At 49.8% G+C, this 24,465-nt stretch overlaps 1 protein-coding gene across 1 annotated transcript; it reads left to right on the top strand.

Annotated features, from left to right (window-relative positions):
- The first annotated feature begins 1,876 nt into the window (after positions 1 to 1,876).
- Positions 1,877 to 24,194, top strand: LOC125409351 (myosin-3). The gene is made up of 40 exons (XM_087910513.1): positions 1,877 to 1,959; positions 2,799 to 3,010; positions 4,538 to 4,681; positions 5,196 to 5,352; positions 5,809 to 5,836; positions 6,111 to 6,219; positions 6,721 to 6,813; positions 7,377 to 7,440; positions 7,521 to 7,619; positions 8,530 to 8,633; positions 8,713 to 8,851; positions 9,453 to 9,571; positions 9,660 to 9,809; positions 10,816 to 10,986; positions 11,086 to 11,392; positions 11,510 to 11,580; positions 12,456 to 12,543; positions 12,629 to 12,746; positions 13,101 to 13,224; positions 13,322 to 13,458; positions 14,238 to 14,493; positions 14,699 to 14,941; positions 15,033 to 15,209; positions 15,335 to 15,480; positions 15,565 to 15,655; positions 16,415 to 16,804; positions 16,896 to 17,022; positions 18,089 to 18,207; positions 18,394 to 18,590; positions 19,102 to 19,285; positions 19,903 to 20,068; positions 20,373 to 20,497; positions 20,947 to 21,255; positions 21,383 to 21,586; positions 21,664 to 21,789; positions 22,663 to 22,833; positions 22,926 to 23,030; positions 23,193 to 23,288; positions 23,382 to 23,519; positions 24,051 to 24,194. Exons 2-40 carry the CDS (start codon positions 2,807 to 2,809, stop codon positions 24,075 to 24,077), a joined length of 5,823 nt encoding a protein of 1,940 aa, XP_087766639.1. The 5' UTR covers positions 1,877 to 1,959; positions 2,799 to 2,806; the 3' UTR covers positions 24,078 to 24,194.
- The last annotated feature ends 271 nt before the right edge of the window (positions 24,195 to 24,465 follow it).

Below are 24,465 nucleotides of genomic sequence, written 5' to 3'. Positions count from 1 at the left end.
AGAGCATACAGACGGTGTTTAATAAATGCTCCTTATAAAAGCTTTGGTACTGTTTTCTCCCTTTTTCACCTCGCTTCAGTTTCTGAGCTGTGTGTGGGTAGGCTGGTCCTCCTTCTTAAGTGGGATATATTGGCACACAGTTTTCTAGTAAAATATGCAACGATGGGGTGGCTCTTCAGCCACTCGCCCCAAAGAACAGGTTAGGAAACAAACAGAGGAATGGAAATGAACAAAAATTTCAAATATACCCTTATTCTTTTCTGAATATTCCAGTCCTGATTTAGAAATGACCACATCTGTTAGACAATACCCACCCTCTCTTTCTCTGCAGGCCACTATTACCCCCCTCACCCGCCCCATCCCGGCTGGCAGCTGGGGTTTCCTAATTGGTAATATGTCTTGATAACCACAGGGCCCTAAGCAGCTGTCACTGAGAACACGGGCTGGTGGCATAGCTCCCTGTCATTAACTTGCTTGTTGGTCCTACTAGTGCTTAAGGAAGGATTAAGTTAATTATGACCGTAATGAGATGGAAAGCAAGGAGAGAAAGGAGGGAGAAGGAAAAGGAGAGAAAGAGCTATAATTCCATAATACAAGTTTTACAGTCGAAGTGTCTTGACACACGCTTGCTTTGGGATGAGTCTGGCTCGTAATCCTAAGGGGAATCTCAACAGGCTCTGTCTTGTTGTATTCGTTTTCTCACGTAATGAGATTTCTAAGCAAATAGCACAATGGCGTGTGCCCTGTCCCCAACTGGTCATGGCTCCCACTGATTTCCAGGGTCGGAGGGCCTGCAGGATGGAGTCAGGCAGAGCTCCTAAAGCAAAGGCGATCGATCCCACCGTACCAGGTGAAGAAGCACCTAGCCTGAGTTCAGAGAAAGGCAACTCAAATTCCTGGCTTTCTACAGTTGGGAGAATGGTTTCGGACCCTGCTCATTTCTATATATACTTTTCCCTTGGCAACGGCAAAAAATACGTGTGGAAGGGGCCAGTTCTCAGCCTGTGGTGTCACTCATTCACTTTCCAAATATAGAGAAAGAATGAGTCCAGGGGGTTAGTGGTGGCCTATAAAAGCCCCGGGGGGTGGCTGCTCCTCTGTGGCTCACTCTGCCGTGGTCAGAGGTAAGTGGCAGGACTTTCCTTCTATCTCTTCTGGCCTTTGCTGCCTCCACACCTGGTTTAGCCACAGCTCTGGGCTGTGGCCCTGCCTGGCTTTGTCACATCAGGCGGCCCTCGTTTTCCTTCTCAAAGCATTTGATAAGAACATACATGGAGTGAGATGCGAGGCTCAGCACCCAGCTGCCTGCTGCCTCGAGCAGGTTATCAACGCTGGCGTCCGGCTCCCTCCGCCTCTCACTCTTTCTTTGTTCTGCTCAGGAAGGATCCTGTTGGACACATGTGTGTGTGCCTGTCCACCATGGCTTGATGGCCTCCTATTGCCTCTCTGTCCCACGGAGTGGGCAGAGGGCTCTGTATTCCCTACCTGGACTCTATACCTGTTGGGCGTTTAGTCGCCTCAAGACCACATGCTGTGGTCACCAAGTTTAAATTAGCCAATCTCAGCATTGGCTCTGATTGCAGACAACCAGGAGGTCTGACCTCACCTGCTAACAGCTTTTATTGCCAAGGACTCAGTCCATTTAGAATCTGGTGCCCTTTTCAAGTCAGATGATCTTGCAGTTTGAAGAAACCGTCAGACTGGGCTGGGAGCGCCTGCCTGCCAGGCAGTTAGCAGTTTTGCCTAGCTAGAGGCATGACTTGTCTGCTCCTCTGGCTTGTTTTGGGGCTAAGGCTCTTTATAGCCATGAAGGCCTCAGGGTGTGTGAGTTGAGTCCCTTCAAGGTGTGGTTGAACACAGAAGCAGACCTTGCGTCTAAGCCTCCGTGTTGTGCTGTTGCAGGTCCCATAGCTCCACAGCTGCCGCTGCTCTCCGCTGTCCTGTGGGTGTGTGACTCAGGTGAGGATCAAGTTGTGTCCCTGGGCTGCAGGAAATCTTCAGGGAAATCCCGATCACCCAGTTCCCTCATCCCAGAGAGAGCTTAAACACACACTAGACTTCAGGGAGTGGGAGAAAGGGCCCTTCCTCCCCAGGGCCGCAGCCAGAGACTCCCATCTCTTCCTTATGATTTTATTTGTTTTTTAAGATAGGGTCTCACTCTGTAGCCCTGGAGGGCTTAGAACTCGCTAGGTAGACCAGGCTGACTTCAAACTCAAAGAGATCCACCTACCTCTGCCTCCTGAGGGCTGGGATTAAAGACATGTACCACCATGCCTGGCCTTCTGTCTATTCTTAGTGTGGAAGGAAGAAGCCATCTTGATTCAAAACAGTTCAAAACTGCCTCTTCCATTTGCTGTTCAGTGTTCTCTCTATGAGGAATGCCTTTATTTATTTGTTTATTTATTCCATGATATTTATTTTTAATGTTCTGTCTGCCATATGCACATCTCAGAAGAGGAAAATGGAGTGTCAGGAGTGGCATTAAAAGTCCCTTCACCAGATTGAAGGAATCAAGACATTGGGATTAAACGGACTCTATTTAAGCCCACAGCATACAGTAGCAACGCAACAAATATGAGTTGATTCCACTTTCCCAGGGCTGACTTCTTGTGTGGAGCCCCACTGGGCATGGACAGACCAGCCCAAACCTCCTTGACCCAGTCTGAGAGAGGCTTCCATCGAAGGCGGGGGTGACGGGAAGGCGGGGCGGGCAGGTTGATATACTAGGGTAGGCGGGAGGCTGCCTGCCTGCTGTCCGGCCAGGAGCAGCTGCTCTGACTGCTGGGTTTGTTCTGCAGCTGGCGCCATGAGTAGTGACTCCGAGATGGAAGTGTTTGGCATCGCCGCACCTTTCCTCCGCAAGTCGGAGAAGGAGAGGATCGAGGCCCAGAACCAGCCCTTTGACGCCAAAACCTACTGCTTTGTGGTTGACTCAAAGGAAGAATATGCCAAGGGGAAAATTAAGAGTAGCCAGGATGGGAAGGTCACCGTGGAGACAGAAGACAACAGGGTAAGGTGTTTGCTCTTTTTCTTCCTCTGCTCTGACCCAGCTCCTCATGTGGCATCGCATAAACATCCCCACCTCCTCCACCCACTTCTGCAGCCAGAGCCTGGGGCTGGAATTCAGCTGCCGAATCAGCCTTAGGTATCCAGACACTGGGAGAAAGCAGAATGCCCTGGCCTCTAACAGCCAGATGGGAGATAGGCCCACTGGTGGCTTACCGAAGCATTTAGTTTTGGGTGTCTTTGTCATTGTTTGCATTGTCCTGGGCCAGAGGACCAGCTTCACTGTCTCAAGGGATGAGTACTTCTGGGATACCCACTGCTTGTAGGTTCCCCCAGTCTGTCAATGGTCATCTAACCAAGGGAGGTAAGGGACCCTAGAGGACCACAAGGTCAACACCCAAACCAGACTCGCTGTATCTGGAAAGGGATGGGTAGCTGAGCCTATTGTATTCTGTGGAAGGCAGGGAGAAAATTGGGATGTGAGAAAATCCTGTATCCAGAAATGTTACAAAGAAGTAAATAAAAGAGCCGCGGATACGGCTCAATGCTAGAACACTGGCCCAGCCCGTGCAGGGTCCTGGATTCATGTGGTGTATGTGACGGAGGCAGACGCTGAGTCAGAGACAGAGAAGATGAAAGAGATGAAGGAAATAGCGTCATTCAGGAGAGCAGGGGGAAAAGGAACAGGACAAACATGGACGTTCCCGGAATGAACCTCTACATATTCCAGATGAAGATGCCGAGAATAGGCTTCCAGAGCAGGATGGGAGGCAGAAGCTGGACTCCACCAAGGATTATCACTGGGTCTAGGGAGAACATATGGCCCAGGGAGGCTTAAGGAAGGCAGGGAAGAAGCAGCTTCCTGGCCCACACTGCTCAAGGACTGGCTATTTTCAGACTCGCTCCAAAGAGAAAGAAGGGCAGGGGCTGACAGGCCCATCTACAGGCTCTCCACAGAGGAAGGCCCAGGCCTTGGTGGTGGGAGTTTCTCTCTCAAAGCAGAGATGTAGGCATGCTGTAGAAAGGGGAGGATGGGCCAGCAGCTCTTCCCCAGGAGTAAGGAAGGTGGTGAAGGAAGGAAGAAGGACAGAGTGGGGGGGATCTCAAGGCTGGGCAGCGGCTTCTACGTTCTACAGGGCAGCGAAGCTGGCCGACCCTGTGGGCACCAGCCCAGGGACACAGTGACATGAGCTCCTCTCATGTTCTGTTGTCCCTTCTGCAGACGTGCCCTTTTCTCTGAGCAGGTAGGAGAACTAGGGACAGCCAGCGCCACAGCCAAGCAGCTTTCTTTGGCTCCCACTCTGTGCCACGGGCCCCCACTCGGCCCTTAGAAATCCTCTTCCATCACTTCTCTCTCTACCCCCTAACTCCAGGTCCATCAGATAGAGAAAATCAAAAGAACACATGCCGTCCCACACCACATGCCACGGTCCCCTTGTTTTCCCTTACTGTCACCCAGGCATTTTTTTCTGCTCACCTGGCTTGCGGTCTCTGCCAAGGTTAGATAAACCTCATGACTCTTCCCTTTCAGACCCTGGTGGTTAAACCAGAGGATGTGTACGCCATGAATCCCCCCAAGTTCGACAAGATCGAGGACATGGCCATGCTCACGCACCTGAACGAGCCCGCTGTGCTGTACAACCTCAAGGACCGCTACACGTCCTGGATGATCTATGTCAGTGGCTACTCGCCAATAGGTTTTCCTGGGGTGTCAGAGATGTGGTGAGGTCGGGGGAGGGCAGTCTTCGAAAGAGTCCTCTTTGATTGGCCCAAAGAGAAGAAATGGAGTAGGGAAGAGAGCGACAAGAAAGATGGAAAGGCTAGAGATGGATAGGATGGGAGGGGGGGCTGGAGGAAGGAAGGTGGGGAGAAAGGAAATAAGGGTGGAGCTGTCCGAAGAGCAAGAAAGCTGAGGTCTCAATGGGGTCAGCATGGTACTAACTGTGGGAGGACTGGCTACTTTCCTCTTTGAATTTCTGTTGCTTCATCCATCAATAGAAATCTCTTCCTTATGAGTTATCAAAAGAAGCCTGGGAAAATAATAAAGGCAATGTCAATATACACAGCTATATATGTATATGCACATAACACATATAATATACATATGCATGTAATATATGTCTATACATATAATAAATATAACATGTATGTATGTATGTATGCATATTTGAATTTTTTTCCTCCCACAGACCTATTCAGGACTCTTCTGTGTCACTGTCAACCCCTACAAGTGGCTGCCGGTGTACAACCCCGAGGTGGTGGATGGCTACCGAGGCAAAAAGCGCCAGGAGGCCCCGCCCCACATCTTCTCCATCTCTGACAATGCCTACCAGTTCATGCTGACAGGTGTGCTTTCGAGGAGAAAGCATGGGGACAGGGAGTGGGAACTAGACAGGCTCAGGTCCACTCTGGAACAAGGATCTAGGGAAGGAGGGGCAAGGAGGAAAAGAGGCTTTAGGTCCTTGGGGCGTGGAGGCAGGGTGAGAAGTTTGCATTTATCGTAGATACTGATTAGACTATCGGGAATGAATCTGCTTAGGGACCAGAAACAAAGACTGACCATCTCAAATGGTTCAACCTCAGAGGACAAGAGGCCTCGGTTTTCATTGTGGCTTCACTTTTCCGAGTCTCATTATAGGGACAGAAGCTCTTTATCTCCACCTATGACTAAACAGACAAATGAAAACTAAATAAGTAAATAAATAAAGGGAAAACGAACGGAGTAGTGCGGCCTACTGCTTTTGAGGCAGAGAAAACCTCTTTGGATGTAGCCATCAGCTCTGTCTTCTTCTCCTTTGACAGATCGTGAAAACCAGTCCATCCTGATCACGTGAGTACCCCTGCTCAGGGAGATGTGGAGGCTGGGGCCAAGGATGGTAATCTCTCAGTTCTGCTCGTTAACCAGAGTTTAGATCAAAGCCCTTGGTGAAAAGACAGGCTGGGAATGGGTAGAAAAGCCTCCCAAACTGGGATTGCCCATGCTTGGATCAACTAAAGCAGTAGCCCAGGTCCTCTTCCTCTCTGTGTGTCAAAAGTGCGGAAGATCACTGGGTGACATCTTATGAACAGAACTAATTTCTTTGCCTTTCCGTCCTTCTAAATAGCGGAGAATCCGGGGCCGGGAAGACTGTGAACACCAAGCGGGTCATCCAGTACTTTGCAACAATTGCAGCCACTGGGGACCTTGCTAAGAAGAAGGACTCCAAAATGAAGGTGGGGAAGGGTGCAAGAGCCCGGGGGACAGCATGTGGTTGACCGTGGGTCTAGATCCTGTGATTTCTTAGCCGATGAGACGCCAATACTTTGTAAGAGGGTGGATCTGGGGGCAAGTCTGGGAGCTTGTTCCTTCAGGGTAGCCTCACAGACAACGGCCTGAGAGCGCTGGGAGGCATTCATACCCCCTGACTCGGGGTCCTGCAAGGATGTGGGAGGAGTGTGAGCAATCTAACTCTCTGGAGGGTCAAATTAAAGCCTGCCACTCGAGAGATCCAACTGCTGACAAGTACAAGAGAGCTGCGGAAGTGTCTCGAGGAGGCCAGGCTGCAGACGTGGTTGGTCTTTCAGTCGTCCAGTCAGGGAGGGAAAGCCTGGCATCGCTGGAGCAGCCAGGAAGCCAGGCAGGCCGGGAAAGCAGAGCAGGGGACGATGTTTTGAAGCCCCTGATTTTGAGGCTTACAAGCACACACTCCCTTCCTCTCTGGTTTTCTTGCTTAGGGGACTCTGGAAGATCAGATCATCAGCGCCAACCCCCTGCTGGAGGCCTTCGGCAATGCCAAGACCGTGAGGAACGACAACTCTTCCCGCTTTGTGAGTCTGCCCTTGAGTATGACCGGGTGTTTGGCTTGCAGGACAGTCAGGTTCAAAAACTCGATGCTGTAACTGAGAAACTGGGGACCAGGTACCCAGCAGACACGGCTGGATGGTAAAGGCTTTCTGGGGGTTGGGTATACGAGCCCAAAGCTGCTGGGTAAGGAAGGGGATGAGGGAAAGAGCGTTTCCCCAAGGTGGAAATGGTGTGTGGAACACTCACTACCACAGATGACCCATGCGACAAGAGGGGAAACAGAGAGGGGGAAGAGACCTGTCACTCACAAGGGCGTTAGCCCTGAGAAAGGCTGCGGGTATTGCCTTAAGCACAGTAAGAAGAATTCTGTCAGCAGGACGCAACATGGTTTGGCATCCTGGTTATTTCATTTATAATATGTGGGGAGCATAGGAAGAGGCAGACACACCAAATGGAAGTGAGGGAAGAGAGACAGGACACTTCGGTTCAAACTACCATGGGAGAGGTTCCTCTGAGCAGGGCTCAGGGATCTAGAGGAAGCTTCTCAGCCACAGAAAGGATCCAGTCTCCCTCTCCTTCCCCACAGGGCAAATTCATCCGCATTCATTTCGGCACCACTGGGAAGCTGGCCTCTGCAGATATTGAAACTTGTAAGTAGGCTCAGTGGGACAAGTGAGCTCTCACGGCTGTGGGGAGTAGTGTGGACCACAGGCCTGTGCTTCCGTTCCAGATCTGCTGGAGAAATCCAGAGTCACCTTCCAGCTGAAGGCTGAGAGGAGCTACCACATCTTCTACCAGATTCTTTCCAACAAGAAGCCTGAGCTGATTGGTGAGGTCACAGGGTAGGGGGTGGGTTGTGGGGGAGGGTGCTGGTGGGGATCGGGGTGGGGAGGAAATTGGCTTTGGGTTTTTGGCCCATTAGACCCAGGAGAGTTAGTTATACCTATAAGTGACTCTACAGTCAATGGAGATTTATATCATGAGATGTGGGTTTTCAGGCAGCAAAGGTACCGTTTTTCAAAATTATCATGTAATATTCATGTGAGTATGTGTGTGGAGGGCATGTGTGTCTGTGGATGCCCGTGCACATTTGTGCATATGGAGGCCTGAGGCTGACTCTGGTAGGCTTTGACTAGTTAAGTGCTTAATGGTCCTTGAGCGCCCCCTTGTGTTTTAACATGGGAACCACCTTAGTTCCTTAAGGCCGGCATAATTCAGACAACAGCCCAGCTAGAGAGAGTCATTCTGCTTCTAGGTTTGTAGCTGATAGAGGCCTCTATGCTCACTACCTTCTTTATTTTCCATCTGCCCCAGCTAAGCCTCCTGGGATCCAGCGTACAAACAGGCTTCCAGTTTCCAGCCAACTTTAGAAAAGGCTATCTGAATCAGCCTAGGCTTTCCCCAGTCCGGGCTCCTGTCCTGGCACACACTCGTCCAGTTTTCCTTATTCACTGCCCCCAACCTATGCTGGCATGCAGTGCTCATTTGCAGTGCAAAAAGACAGACATTTTTCTTTCTAGAGTTCTCCACTTACATGGCATGGGGGATCACAAAGGTTCCCATAGATTTTCTGTCGTGACCTGAGCAACGTGAAACTGTCTAGACCCTAGAGTGCTCTACTTCTACATTCAACTTTGACCCCAGTGGTTGATGTCCCAGGTCAGGGTTCAGGAGCACAATTCCACCGGGTGAATTTTTCACTACACGTGTGTGAACTCCTCAAACATTCATCGTTTCAGAGTTGCTGCTGATTACGACCAACCCTTACGACTACCCGTTCATCAGCCAGGGTGAGATTCTGGTGGCCAGCATTGATGATGCTGAAGAGCTGTTGGCTACAGACGTAAGAAGGAGCACAGGAGGGTGGGAGAGCCACCCCCCGGTGAGGGTAATGGATAGACAAACTGTTCTTTCTGTTGCAGAGTGCCATTGACATCTTGGGCTTCACTCCAGAGGAGAAATCTGGACTTTATAAACTGACAGGGGCTGTGATGCATTATGGGAACATGAAGTTCAAGCAGAAGCAGCGAGAGGAGCAAGCTGAACCAGATGGCACCGAAGGTACATTGTCACCCCAGCAGGCTAGAAAGCCCGAGCAGAGGGGTCACTCCCCTGGGGCCATCCAGGGCCTCTTTTGAAAATGATTGATCTTTCTTCCCCTCTGGAAGGTGGATGAGCTTTTTCTGAGCCTGCAATGAGTATAAGGAACTGTCAGAACAAAACAAACTTGTTTGCCTCCCCTCCCCCGCCGTGTGTGCGTGCGCGCGCGCGCACGCATGTCCCCTATATATAGCTCATATGTGGAGGTCAATGCACAGGTTTCAGGAGTCATTTCTCTCCTTTCACGACATGTGTCCCTGGGGTCAAACTCAGATGCCAGGAGTGGTGTTTTCTGCCTCTACCTGCTGAGCCGTCTCTCTGGCCCCTCCACTCATTTCTGCTGGATTTTTAGAAAGGTCTTATTCCAGATGCAATGTGAACTGGCTGGGGCTTTCTAGAACCAAACCCTGCCACTTCACGAAGTCTTCTACTCTCTCTGAGTAATGTAGAGTCACTGACCCACACAGATATTTAAGGGATGGGAAATACGGAAATGCTGAGATGGAACATCTGGATGGCTTTCCTGCTACCTCCCTGAACATGGTCTTTTCTCTCTGACCAGTGGCCGACAAGACAGCTTACCTGATGGGCCTGAACTCTTCAGACCTCCTCAAAGCCCTGTGCTTTCCCAGAGTGAAAGTCGGGAATGAGTATGTTACAAAGGGCCAAACCGTGGACCAGGTAAGGGGCTGCCTGGAGGCCAGGAGGGCCCTGGGGCCCTGTTGGTCACTGCCGACTTACTCGCGTTTGCTGGCCTTTGCTCCCACAGGTTCACCACGCCGTGAATGCTCTCTCCAAGTCCGTTTACGAAAAGCTCTTCTTGTGGATGGTCACTCGGATCAACCAGCAACTGGATACAAAGCTCCCAAGACAACACTTCATTGGGGTTTTGGACATTGCGGGTTTTGAAATTTTTGAGGTTGGTGTTGTTTATGTTTTCTTATATCTTTGCATTGGGAGCTTTCATAACCCTAAAGCGGGACACCAGGATGGTTTTCTTGCAGGAAGGATAGAAACAGCGAGTCAGGTAGGAGGGAAATAGCACAGCGTGACAGTTTACATTGTTTTCAGACAGTGAAGAGGCTGGGGAGAAGGTTTAAGTCAGTAAAGTGCCTGCCTCGAGAGTAGGGAGACCTGAATGTGATGCCCAGAATACATGCATTAAAAAAATAAAAAAAGCTGGGCATGGTGGTGTGTCTTAGCAGTGGAGATGCAGAGAAGAGTGGACCCCTGGGGCTCACTGGTCATTCAGCCTACTCTACTAGAAATTTCCAGGTCAATAAGAGATCTTGTCTCAAAATAAAAATAATTAAAAAGAAGTGGGTGGTGAATGTTGCTTGGGGAATGACATGCTCAAAGCTGTCTTCTGGTCTCTGCACACACGCACACACACACACACACACACACACACACACACACACACGGCTGTAGACTTCCTTCAAGTGGAATTTTCAAGGATATCACCAAATAGGCAAAACTGAGAAAAATCCAACGCAGAGGCAGAGAAGTGGAAACGTCTGCTGTCAATCACGAACTGGTTGATCGACTTACCTGGCAGGTTCCGAGCTAGAAGCAAAGGTGCAATCAGTGTTTACCAGGTGGCAGTCATGCAGATGAGAAGAAGGGAGGCTTGTAGGTTAGCTGAGAAGGAACAGAAGCCTGCAGGGCATGCAGAAGCATAAACCCCAAAGAAGTGCCAAGGGATGCCCAGAGGCAGGAGAAACACCTAGCCAGAAAGCTCTCCAGAGGAGATGTGGTCTGAGCCAGGCTTCAAAGAATCATGACTGGTTCTGAAACCACAGATGAGCAGGTGGGACTTGATCCACAAGGAGAATGCTGACGGAGTTTCGTTTTGAAAGAGGTCTAATTTTTCATGTGAACATTGTATTTCAATGTATACATGAAACATTGTATACATGTTTCAGTATAACAGCCTGGAGCAGCTGTGCATCAACTTCACCAACGAGAAGCTGCAGCAGTTCTTCAACCACCACATGTTCGTGCTGGAGCAGGAGGAGTACAAGAAGGAAGGCATCGAGTGGACATTCATCGACTTCGGGATGGACCTGGCCGCCTGCATCGAGCTCATCGAGAAGGTATCCCCTCCCCGCTTCGTCTGCTCTGAGCCCCCTTCCTGTGTATCCTGCTGCTCATGTATACATAACTCAGATGCCTTTGCTTCACCTTCAATCCAGCCGATGGGCATCTTCTCCATCCTGGAAGAGGAGTGCATGTTCCCCAAGGCGACAGACACCTCCTTCAAGAACAAGCTGTACGACCAGCACCTAGGAAAGTCCAACAACTTCCAGAAGCCTAAGGTGGTCAAAGGCAAAGCCGAGGCCCACTTCTCCCTGATTCACTATGCGGGCACCGTGGACTACAGTGTCTCAGGCTGGCTGGAGAAGAACAAGGACCCCCTGAATGAGACCGTAGTAGGGCTGTACCAGAAGTCTTCCAACAGGCTCCTAGCGCATCTCTATGCCACCTTTGCTACAACAGATGGTAACCAACGGACTCCAGACATGGGGGTGGGGCTTTGTCCTCACACCATCCTCTCCTACACACCCGAAAGCCTCGGTAGAGTTATTCACAGTGTCTGACCCCCTTTGTGTCTTACAGCCGACGGTGGGAAGAAGAAAGTCGCTAAGAAAAAAGGCTCTTCCTTCCAAACGGTCTCTGCACTTTTCAGGGTAGGAAACTCTCGAGTTCATCCAGCCTCAGTTCACTTGAGTCACAGCAGGAGCAGCAGTGCTGAGGTGCTAGGCTTGATTTAGTCAAGGGTAGCGGTGCTGCCTGAGCAGCAGTGAGGGCCGACAGCGAGGAAGGCCAGCAGACAGCCTGAATGCCTACCCATGAGGACTACACTTATGGGACCCAGATTTCTTTCCACTTTGTACTATAACGAGCAGGGGTGGCCAGTTGTGGAAGCCAGGTCTCAGTTCTGACTATCTAGCTGCCTTTAGGACACCTGAGGTTAGTACTCCAGGCCCCTGGAAGAGACAGACACACTTTTCTGTATTGATTTGGGAAACCACTCTGTGGTTGGTGAGCATCTTGAAACCTGGAAGAAAGATGATTGGGGGGGGGGTCACATTTCCCTGTCCTGAGGACCAGCAAGGTTTAGACTTCAGATTTTTTTGTTTTTACTAATTCATATATAATGAGATTTCAAATATGGGACCCAACTCTAAACACAAAATCCATCTGTATTCCATATATGCCTTATACAGGTAGGATGAAGGTAATTTTGATATTTGAAACCTACTGCTGCTTTGTCTCCATAAGGTGGGACTTTTTTCTGTCTGTCATGTTGGTCCTCAAACAATTTCAGACTTATAAAAAGAGAGCAATTTTTAGGTTTTAGTACATTTTAGATTTTTCAAGCTAGGAATGTCCAAGTTGTGCCCGTGGTCTCAATGTCCATTCTTTGGGACTATTTAAGGACAGAGTTAATATCACAGTTCTCAAGTTGAAGCCATGGGTTTGTGTTTTCTCCACCGTGCATGTATTTGTCTCTGTGGAGGTTTATAGCAGGCTGCCAAAGGACATCTTTTTTTCTTTTTAGGAAAACCTGAACAAGCTGATGTCCAACTTAAGAACCACGCATCCTCACTTTGTGCGCTGTATAATACCCAATGAGACCAAGACCCCAGGTGAGACACCCGCCAGCCCTCTGGCGGTTGCTTAGTGCAACCAGTGCTTCCCAGGGATGCTCAGGTATCTTGTCTGTGTTCTCAGGGGCCATGGAACACAGCCTGGTCCTGCACCAGCTGCGGTGCAATGGGGTCCTGGAAGGCATCCGCATCTGCCGAAAGGGCTTCCCCAACCGGATCCTGTACGGGGACTTCAAACAAAGGTACAGTTGTCCTTTGACATGGATATGGGCTGGGGTTGGAAGGAAGACATATCCCAAGTAAAGACCCATTTTAAAAGAGCATTTCTGGTTGGTCTTCTATGTGAAATGACCTACTGCTTGGTCAAGGTTCACATTCTTGCATCTTCCGCATTCCTTAGGAACGTGTCTGATCTCTAACAGTAGAGGGAAAGAAAGCCCTGCCCCCAAGGCCTCTGCTCCAGGTTACACTCTAGAGATGTGTCTGTGGGCAGATTTCTTTGCTTCCTGGGAATGACGCTTCCAGGTCTCTAGGAAGAGAGGCCTATGATCACCAGTCTTTGCCAACAGTCTGTGTTTCTGTGTTCACAACGGCAGATACCGAGTACTGAATGCCAGTGCCATCCCCGAGGGCCAGTTCATTGACAGTAAGAAAGCCTGCGAGAAGCTCCTGGCTTCCATTGACATCGACCACACACAGTACAAATTCGGACACACGAAGGTAACACATGGGTTCTGCCTCATGCTGTTAGCCTCTGTGTCCTCTCAACACAATGAGCCGGATGCTTCGTTCTTCTTACCTATCCTCTCTTCCGAAGGTGTTCTTTAAGGCTGGCTTGCTTGGAACCCTGGAAGAGATGCGGGATGACCGCTTGGCCAAACTGATCACTCGGACGCAAGCTGTGTGCAGAGGGTTTCTCATGCGTGTGGAGTTCCAGAAGATGATGCAAAGGAGGTAGAGCCGGGACTTCAAGTATGAGCTCTTTGGGAGAAGGGGAACGAGAGAATCCCTTGTAGGGATGAGCAATAATTTTTTTCTTCTCAAATTAATTAATTAATTATTTTCGTGTTTATGTGTGTGGACATGTATGCCAAAGCAAACTCGTAGGGGTCAGAGGGCTACTTACAGGGGTCAGTTCTTGCCCCCACCTTGTGGGGCCTAGGAATCAGAATCAGGTTGTCAGCCTTAGCATCAGGCACCTTTACCTGCTGAGCTATCTTGCTGATCTGTAGTTGGTTGATTTACTCTTTACTTTTGGCTTTTTGAGGGAGCCTGCCTCCCAGCTCCCAAATTAATCACACATGGAGTCTTGGTCTTTCTTAAGAATGCCCAACCTTAGCTTGGCTTGTTTCTAGCCAGTTTTTCTTACCTTAAACCATCCCATCTATCTTTTGCCTTTGCGCTCTTCCCATCCTCTATTTCTACATGCCTTTTCTTTACTTCTTTCTCTGTGGCTTGCTGTGTAGTTGGGTGGCTGACCCTGATGTCCTCCTCTCCATGTTCTCTTGCTCCTTCTTCTCCTCCAGATTTCTCCTTTTATTTATTTGCTCTGCCTGCCAGCCCCGCCTATCCTTTCTCCTGGCTTGCTATTGGTCATTCAGCTCTTTATTAGACCATCAGGTGTTTTAGATAGGCAAGGAATCACAGCTTTGCAGAGTTAAACAAATGTAACATAAAAAGAGCAGCACGCTTTAACATGATGTTCTACCACATGATCCATTCTTTGTTTCCAGGGAATCCATCTTCTGCATCCAGTACAACATCCGTGCCTTCATGAATGTGAAGCACTGGCCCTGGATGAAACTCTTCTTCAAGATCAAACCCCTGCTGAAGAGCGCAGAGACTGAGAAGGAGATGGCCACCATGAAGGAGGAGTTCCAGAAAACCAAAGACGAGCTCGCCAAGTCAGAGGCAAAGAGGAAGGAGCTGGAGGAAAAGCTGGTCACTCTGGTACAAGAGAAGAATGACCTGCAACTTCAAGTACAGGCTGTAGGTCTTGAGGAATTTTGCTTTTTTTTTTTTTTTTTGTATTCCAGATTTGATTATGGTTTTGGGGAAGCTGACTTAATGAGGGTGGGTCTTGGGTGGGTGCTGGGTTTTACTTGAAGTGCCTCATAGAGGACTTTCATAGAATGAATGACAGCAGTGTCTCAACCCTTCGCTCCTTAAAGGGCATTGCTATTTCTTTTTAAAGGAAAGTGAAAATTTGCTGGACGCCGAGGAACGATGTGACCAGCTGATCAAAGCCAAATTCCAGTTGGAGGCCAAAATCAAAGAGGTGACTGAGAGAGCCGAGGACGAGGAGGAGATCAACGCCGAGCTGACAGCCAAGAAGAGGAAGCTGGAGGACGAGTGCTCAGAGCTGAAGAAAGACATCGACGACCTTGAGCTGACCCTGGCCAAGGTGGAGAAGGAGAAGCATGCCACCGAGAACAAGGTTATCACTCTTCTGTTGTTTCTCTCAGCTCAGTGGACTCACTTCGAACCAAGCTCCATCTCCCCTTCTAACTGCTTGTGGCTTCTTTTAGGTAAAAAACCTTACCGAGGAACTGGCTGGGTTAGACGAGACCATCGCCAAGCTAACAAGGGAGAAGAAGGCCCTCCAAGAGGCCCACCAGCAGACCCTGGATGACCTCCAGGCTGAAGAAGACAAGGTCAATTCTCTGAGCAAGCTCAAGAGCAAGCTGGAGCAGCAAGTGGATGACGTGAGCACCGGGCATCAGTCTCAGGAGTCTTGAACCTTAGGGTGGAAGAGTCCTGGGCAGGGGCAGGGTGGGGCTGCCCCCTTGGAAATCATTTGATCCTAAAGGGGTAATGATGCCTTCTGCAGCTGGAGAGTTCCCTGGAACAAGAGAAGAAGCTACGCGTGGACCTGGAAAGAAACAAAAGGAAGCTGGAGGGAGACCTGAAGCTTGCCCAAGAGTCCATACTGGATCTGGAGAATGACAAGCAACAGCTGGACGAGAGGCTCAAGAAGTATGTCCCCCTCCCCAAACATGGCTTCTGTTCTGTGAGCCGCTGGGGAGCCCATCCTCACGCATTCTCTGTGTCCCACCGCAGGAAGGACTTTGAATATTGTCAGCTGCAAAGCAAAGTGGAAGACGAGCAGACACTGAGCCTTCAGCTTCAGAAGAAAATCAAAGAGTTGCAGGTAGGAGGCTCGCAGCTCTTGCAAGGCCTGGCCGATCGCTCAGACCCATGGGTGGTGTCTGTGCAAAGCCGTCTAGAGCAGGTGCTGCAGGACCGTGCGGCTGCCAGCCTCATGGGATCTAACTCTGCCAGGCTGGCGTGGTAGTGGGGACGATGATGACCATGTTCCCCAAACTTGCAATAAAATGCAAGGAGGTGAATGGGGAAATTTCCAGGGTAGTGAGCATCTTGAGGCAGGAAAGATTCATTTGGAGGAAAACTAGCAGCATTTATGTTTCTCTGGGGGGAGGCATCCATGAACAGATCTATCTGGTGGGAATAAAACCTCATCTGCTCTATCATCATCATCATCATCATCATCATCATCAACAGCAGCAGCAGCATTTTGAACTACTTTTATATATTAATGGGCTTCCGTGTGCTAGTTCATCACACATCCAGTGTGCCCTAACTCAGCTAGCCCCCTCTTAATCACTTTCCCCACCTTCCTAGCCTTCAACAATCACTGTTTCATATTCAGATTGACTTAAATTCTTCACGTGAAAATGTGCACTATGTGTTTTTCTGTGTCTAGTGTCCTCCATTTTGCTGAAAATGGTAGGGTTTCGGTTTTTTTTATAGTTGAGAAGTATGCCAGTATTTAAGTGAAGGACGTTTTCTTCATGCATTCGTGGGTTGATGGCACCTACTCGGATGCCGTGTTAGCTTTTGTGAATAGCGATTCTGAGAGTCTCCTGCGGGAACTGGCTGCCCCCTTTAGGCTCGCATCGAGGAACTGGAGGAAGAGATCGAGGCAGAGAGAGCCACCCGGGCCAAGACAGAGAAGCAGCGCAGCGACTATGCCCGCGAACTGGAGGAGCTGAGTGAGCGGCTGGAGGAGGCGGGAGGGGTCACCTCCACTCAGATAGAACTGAATAAGAAGCGCGAGGCCGAGTTCCTGAAGCTGCGCAGGGACCTGGAGGAGGCCACCCTGCAGCACGAGGCCACCGTGGCCACCCTGCGGAAGAAGCACGCGGACAGCACCGCGGAGCTGGCGGAGCAGATCGACAACCTGCAGCGCGTCAAGCAGAAGCTGGAGAAGGAGAAGAGCGAGTTCAAGCTGGAGATTGACGACCTCTCCAGCAGCGTGGAGAGCGTGTCGAAATCCAAGGTGAGGGGCCGGCTGGGCAGATCCAAAGAGGACACCTGCAGTGGGTCAGCCTAAGGCCACCTGCAGACCTCCCTCCCCTTCCAATCCTCAGGCCAATCTGGAGAAGATATGCCGAACTCTGGAGGACCAGTTAAGTGAGGCCAGGGGCAAGAATGAGGAGACCCAGAGGAGCCTGAGTGAGCTGACGACCCAGAAGTCCCGGCTGCAGACGGAGGCGGGTGAGCTATGCGCTAGGATGCTGCAACCCGAGATCAGAAGGCTCTCCCAGCTGGGGCAGTTCCTTTTGGGGGAGAGAATGTTTTGTTTTGTTTTAGCTTTGCTTTGTTTTCTTTTAAAGACAGTGTCCCACTCAAAAACATTAACTGGCCTGAAACTTATAGAGACCTGCCTGCCCCTGCCTGTCCCTGCCTGCGCAGTTCTGGTGTTAAAGGTCTTTGCTAGGACACCCGGGAAAGGAGGATTTCTAAAAATACATTTCAGGAGAAAGGGGATGGAAGCAATCCATATAATAGGCTGTTACAAACATTCAGGAGAACATCAGGTCTAGTGAAAATAAAAAAATGAAGCAAACGGAACTTGCATCTCACAAAACCTGGATAGGACCAGGAGGAAGACCAGCGAGAGACCTTTCTACTTCCTACCCAGTGGCTACATTTAGGAATCACAGAGAGTGAAGACAGAAGTGGACTGAACACAGCAGGCTCATGGTGTAGGAAGAATTAAGGGAACAATTTGGGCCTTCACTCAGGAAATGCAGCTCCAACCAGCTCTGGCACCTTGCCACAGAACAATTGGGTCTTTGCTGCAGCCATAGGCAGCAGAAGGAGAAAAGAAGCAAGTTTTATGGTACCCTTGGAACTGCCTTCTAGGGTCATAAGCTCCCCCCCCCTTCTAACTTCTGTATATACCCCAGCTGATCATATTCACCTAGGACTCTAACTTCCAATTTCTAGAGGTGAGGTTCTAAGTGTTTTCCTTCATGACACACCTGAAATCCTTCGCCAACTTAGGGGTGGTGAAGACGTGCCCCTGGCAATGTTCAAATTCATAAAGGTTCTCTTATCTGTCGCTGGCAGGGGTCACGCCTAGCTTCCTGTGATTTACAACAGCATTTTATTAGAATGGCATTTCCTTTTCATGGACACACCCATACTCTCTCAAGAGGGGGTCGCCACCACCTCTTTACTTGTCCTCTACCCCATTACCACGACGTCTTACCCTTGGTGAGTAAGTGAATGAACGAACAAATGAATGAATGAATGAGCTCTTTCCTTCCTGACACAGGTGAGCTGAGCCGTCAACTGGAAGAAAAAGAAAGCATCGTATCTCAACTTTCCAGGAGCAAGCAAGCCTTTACTCAACAGATAGAGGAGCTCAAGAGGCAGCTGGAGGAGGAGAGCAAGGTACCCATTCTGAAGGATGCTTCCTCGGTCCCATTTTCAAATGGCACATGCAAACTAAAAGCAAGATTGAAAAAAAAAAAAGAAAGAAAGCAACTTCATTCAGTCGGTGGTGATAGCAGGTCATACCTGGTTTGGGTGGCACACACAGTCCTAATCTATTGGGGTGCCTTTTGATTTTTTTTTCAGGCCAAGAACGCGCTGGCCCACGCCCTGCAGTCCTCCCGCCACGACTGCGACCTGCTGCGGGAACAGTATGAGGAGGAGCAGGAGGCCAAGGCTGAGCTGCAGAGGGCGCTGTCCAAGGCCAACAGCGAGGTGGCCCAGTGGAGGACCAAATATGAGACGGACGCCATCCAGCGCACGGAGGAGCTGGAGGAGGCCAAGTAGGCGACTCTAACTAGAACTTTTAAGTGAACCTATGGCTCAATATATTGGCTTTAGAGCGACTTGGGATGAACTTAATGAACTTGTTTTGTTACTAGACATTTCCTCATCATGTGTATATTGTCCTAATTCTTTTTTTTAAACAAATTTTATTTAACTTCTTTTATTTCATGCACATTGGTATAATGATGTCAGATTCTCTTGAACTGGAGTTACAGACAGATGCGAGCTGCCATGTGGGTGCTGGGAATTGAACCCGGGTCCTCTGGAGGAGCAGTCAGTGCTCTTAACCACTGAGCCATCTCACCAGCCCCTGTCCTAATTCTTTAAGACATCAACTTTGATCCTGGTTAGACCTGAGACGGGCCATTGATCACAGACTTTGAGTAGATTGGGGTTTATGTGCAGAGGCACAGGAGCCAGGCAGATAAATGACTCCATCTCGATGAGCAGTGATGTTCAAGACAATTGAAACTTACCAGTACCTGCTCCCTTCTCATTTTCTTGAAGAAAAAAGCTCGCCCAGCGTCTTCAGGATTCGGAGGAGCAAGTTGAGGCCGTGAATGCAAAATGTGCTTCTTTGGAAAAGACCAAGCAGAGGCTGCAGGGGGAGGTGGAGGACCTGATGGTGGATGTGGAAAGAGCCAACTCCATGGCTGCTGCTCTGGACAAGAAGCAGAGGAACTTTGACAAGGTGTGGGCAGCTCCGTGTTGACCGAACTCCACGGCATAGGGGTGTTGGGGGTTGTGGGAGGAAGAGATCAGCCCCCTACTCAGCCCTACTCTGGTGCTGTGGTCTTAGAAAGATTCCTGAATTTCACCAGGATGTTGTTTCTCCAACTGTGGTGGGGACTGGGAATAGGGTGGAGGAGAAATTCCTTTGGGCAACTGTTAGCAGTGAGCCAATTTCCACAGTGTTCTTAAGGACAAAATCTTTTCCATTTTCTTATATTACCCATGTCTGTAGGTGACTGACTGCGACTCAGACTTGGGTCCCTCCCTGTGACAGACAAGTGTTATTTGAACCAACATTTTAATGAAATACTTCTGGGAAGTTCAGGGTCATTTTTTTTTTAAATTAAGAAAAGGATGATTATGTCTGGCTAATTTCTTCTTTAAGAATTTATTTGCCTTTTGGATATGACAATAATTACTGATTGATTATCTTGAGTAAGTTCACAGACTAAAACCTTAGCTTGTCCAGTAATCTAGAGCAGGCAGACAGTCGAAAGCCCCTAACTCTGAGAACAGTCACCTCAGTGGCGACATTCTGTTAGAAGCTTGGCAAAGAGCCTTCCTTGACTGTTGCAGGTACTGGCTGAGTGGAAGACGAAGTGTGAGGAGAGCCAAGCAGAGCTGGAGGCGGCTCTCAAGGAGTCTCGATCCTTGAGCACCGAGCTCTTCAAACTGAAAAATGCCTACGAGGAAGCCTTGGATCAGCTTGAAACTGTGAAACGGGAGAATAAGAACTTAGAACGTAAGCAAGGCAAATGGTCTGAGACTGGAAAACCCTTCGTGTCACCCATCATGACCAGTGTGGGGGGGGGGGGGGATGGGCGAAACTCACAGGCTCCTCCACATGGGTCCACGGATGCACCTGTAGGAATGTTCATTGTCAAAAAGCTGTTGTTTCGAGTCTTTCTCTATACAGTGTCTTATCTCTGGGAAGCAGAGGTCTCTAGAGTCATAGAGGACTGGCAAAAGGCATTTAGTGGGTGCTTGACAATCCCGGGAACCTGTCCAGAGGCATCCAAATGCAACGGGAACGTATTGCATTGCAGAAGAGATAGCGGATCTCACTGAACAAATTGCGGAGAATGGCAAAAGCATCCACGAGCTAGAGAAATCCAGAAAGCAGATGGAGCTGGAAAAGGCTGATATTCAGATGGCGCTGGAGGAAGCAGAGGTGAGCGTGAGTGGGGAGGTAAAAACCAGAACAGAGGAACCGTGTGGGCCTGGGAGAAAGATAGACACACTTTGCCTTCGTGGAATCATGGTTCTGATGCTTGCTCCTTCTGCATGACGACGAGGCCAAAGGAGAAAATCATTGCATTAAAATAGGTCTACCCCTGAAATTTTACAAATTTAGCTGGAGTTAAAATAGCTGCTAAAGAGCTTCCTGCTCATAATAGAAGAGTATACACACTTTTTGTGTCTGAGTGTATAATCATAAATGAACAACCATGAAATGTTTTACTTCTGCACTGAGGGTAAGTTGGAGATTTTATTTAAGGTAGTTTTGTTTATTATGGGATTTGATTTAGGAATATCTCCTTGGCCCTTTGCTGACCCAAGGCTGTGTGGTTGGCTCTACAGCAGCGCAGAAACTGTTCCTTTTGGGTTTGTCTTTCAAAGGCGGCTCTCGAGCACGAAGAAGCCAAGATCCTCCGAATTCAGCTAGAACTGACCCAGGTGAAATCAGAGATCGACAGGAAGATTGCAGAGAAGGACGAAGAGATTGAGCAGCTGAAGAGGAACTACCAGAGGACAGTGGAGACCATGCAAGGTGCCCTGGACGCCGAGGTGCGCAGCAGGAACGAGGCCATCCGGCTCAAGAAGAAGATGGAGGGTGACCTCAATGAGATTGAGATCCAGCTGAGCCATGCCAACCGCCAGGCTGCGGAGAACCTCAAGCACCTCCGGAGTGTCCAGGGACAGCTGAAGGTGGAGGGAGCTCCCTGGGGTGGGGAGTGTCCAGTGAGGGGATTTTTCCAGTGTCCAGATATGCAAAGACTAGGCAAGGCTTATGGTCTTTGGACCCTCTGCTTCAGACACTTTGTCTTCTGGCTAGGACACCCAGCTGCATCTGGATGATGCTCTCCGCGGCCAGGAGGACCTGAAGGAGCAGCTGGCAATTGTGGAGCGCAGAGCCAACCTGCTGCAGGCTGAGGTGGAGGAGCTGCGGGCCACGCTGGAGCAGACAGAGAGGGCCCGGAAGCTGGCAGAGCAGGAGCTGCTGGATGCCAATGAGAGGGTGCAGCTGTTGCACACCCAGGTGAGGGCAGGAGCACAGCGTACGGTACGAGGGTCTACCCCAGACACACCTATTTGACACCCCTTTCTCCTCCCTAGAACACCAGCCTCATCCATACCAAGAAGAAGTTGGAGACAGACCTCACACAGCTCCAGAGTGAGGTGGAAGATGCCAGCAGGGATGCAAGGAACGCAGAGGAGAAGGCCAAAAAGGCCATCACGGATGTAAGGCTCTTGCTTCCTCCCCCTCCCCCGACGTGGCCGCCGAGACTGTGCCTCATTAAAGCCCTTCTTTCCCTTAGCTCTAGACATGACCACTAGAAGTCTACCCTCTTAGGATACACATGGTGTACATGCTGCCCCCAGACCATTCCCATCTCCCGCCAAACTCACCTTTCCCCTCCTGTCTTGTTAAAGCTGGCAGGGTTGGGGAGGATGGGAGTATCCTTTCTCCTGCCCTTAGAGAGCTGTGCTCTTCCATTTGGCGTCTGGAAATGAGACCTTCTGAGGGTACTATCCCATCTCTAACCTTCCTGGGTCTCCAGGCTGTCTTTCTGGTTCTGCCGCCCCAATGGCGCCACCTGCTGCCATCTGAGGGAACACCACCCCAATGCCGTTTTCCTTTCAAAGGAAAGAAGGAATACAAATCCTTACTTCTTGAGTCCCCTCCTCCTGTAATTCTAGGTAGCATGTTAATCTCCTCCAAGCCTCAGCATCCTTTGAAACTGTGTGGTGGTGATGGCAAAATAGACTCCCTGGGGTGTGGACCAGGTCCCAAGGAGACAGTTTCAGGACACGCTTCTCACCCAGTCCTTGCACATTTTATGTCTGTCTGTCTGTCTGTCTATCATCTATCTATCTATCTATCTATCTATCTATCTATCTATCTATCTATCTATCTATCTATCTATCTATCTATCTATCTAATATCCCAGGTGTAGTTTTTGTCCTGTGAAACAGGACACTTCCTGTGGGAAGTGGACTTCCTCATGGTCTTACCCTTTGTCCTTTCTGCAAGCATGTTCTCTGGTCAGCCCAGCATGCCGGTTTCCACAGCTAGACAGTCTTCGAGCCTTCCCCACACACTTTGCTTTTCAGGCAGCCATGATGGCGGAGGAGCTGAAGAAGGAGCAGGACACCAGCGCCCACCTGGAGCGGATGAAGAAGAACCTGGAGCAGACGGTGAAGGACCTGCAGCACCGTCTAGATGAGGCCGAGCAGCTGGCGCTGAAGGGCGGCAAGAAGCAGATCCAGAAACTGGAGACACGGGTACTTGCAGCGGGAAGCCCCACCGAGCCTAGCTTCCCAGCCTACTCCTCTCAGGGAACAGCTCTAGAATAATGCCCCAAACATCTTCCCAGATCAGAGAGCTGGAGTTTGAGCTGGAAGGAGAGCAGAAAAGGAACACAGAGTCTGTGAAGGGCCTGAGGAAGTATGAGCGCCGGGTGAAGGAGCTCACGTACCAGGTAGGTGGAAAGAACACCTGATGTGAGCTTTCTCTCCAAGGTGCAAATGGCGCTCCAAGTCTGGAATAGGATGGACCACTTGCACCGCCCCCTCCCCCGACTGGCTAGCCCATGGTAAGACACGGCCCTTCTCTAGTGACACTTCTACATTCTCATTTGCAGAGTGAGGAGGACAGGAAGAATGTACTGAGACTGCAGGACCTGGTGGATAAACTTCAAGTGAAAGTCAAGTCCTACAAGAGGCAGGCTGAGGAGGCTGTGAGTTAGACGTTTGGGTGGCCTGCCCGTTTCCCACTGGGAACCCTGAGAGAGGGGCATGCGGATTTCACCGGCTGGGCTCTTTGCTTTTAGGATGAACAAGCCAATGTTCATCTCACCAAGTTCCGGAAAGCGCAGCATGAGCTGGAGGAGGCCGAGGAACGTGCCGATATCGCAGAATCGCAAGTCAATAAACTGCGGGCTAAGACCCGGGATTTCACCTCGAGCCGGGTAAGCTGAACTGGGAAGTGCTCACAGAGACGCAGGCCCTTCTGACTGGGAAGTTGCTGTAGTGAATCCTCTACTTATCAGCCGGAGAATCCCAAGCCCAGAGAGAGAACTTTGTTTATAGTCACTAGCCTGGGTGGAGCGCCGCTAGAATCCCTGTCTGCAGTTCACAATAAAAAACCACCTTTTAGAAAACAGAGAATCCTAGTCCACCGAGCTGTCTTTCAGCGCCCTCTGCCGGTATGAGAGAGGCTGTTCAGGCGCACCCTCTAGAGGTGGCTAAAGGTGTCTGCAATTACTGTAACCACAGGCTCCTTGCCGCTCCCAGAGGGGACTTATTCTTTCAGTGGACCAGTCTCTCACGCTATGGAGTGATTTCATGTGGGCTTCCATACATCCTTCCAAGGACCGCCCCCCTCCAATTCCCTGCCTCCCACCGAAATATACAAACAACTCCTTAATGCTTGCGGGAAGTGGGCTTCAGGAAATGTCTCTGCTCCTTGACCTGACTGAGAGCATCCACATTCTCTCTAGATGGTGGTCCATGAGAGCGAGGAGTAAGCGAGCCCCCCTGACGCAGGGCGGAAGATATGCAGAATGTGTATTTTCATGGCTCCTGACAGTCGTAATTTCCATGTGACTCTTTCCCACATGCAATAAAATTTGCTTAGTTTTCAAGTTGGGCTGTTCTCCTTCTGTGTCTCCTTCTTCCCCACATGGAAACGATTCCCCCTATGGAGATTTTTTTCAAATGCTTAATACTGAAATATCAGTAAACAGATGATTTGGTAGATTAAATTGGTAATTTTTGTGTGTATGTGTGTGTGGGTAGCTTTTGGTCTACATTTGAGACTAGAAATTTTAGCAAACTTCTAGGTTAAGTATTGCTTTAGTGGAGTCGGGAGGGAGAGTTTTACAAAGCTTATTTATTAATATCACATAAGAGAAA

This window comes from Myodes glareolus, chromosome 9, assembly GCF_982192425.1.
Source record: "Myodes glareolus chromosome 9, mMyoGla1.1, whole genome shotgun sequence".
NCBI lineage: Eukaryota > Metazoa > Chordata > Mammalia > Rodentia > Cricetidae > Myodes > Myodes glareolus.
This window is presented reverse-complemented; position numbering and strand designations above follow the sequence as displayed.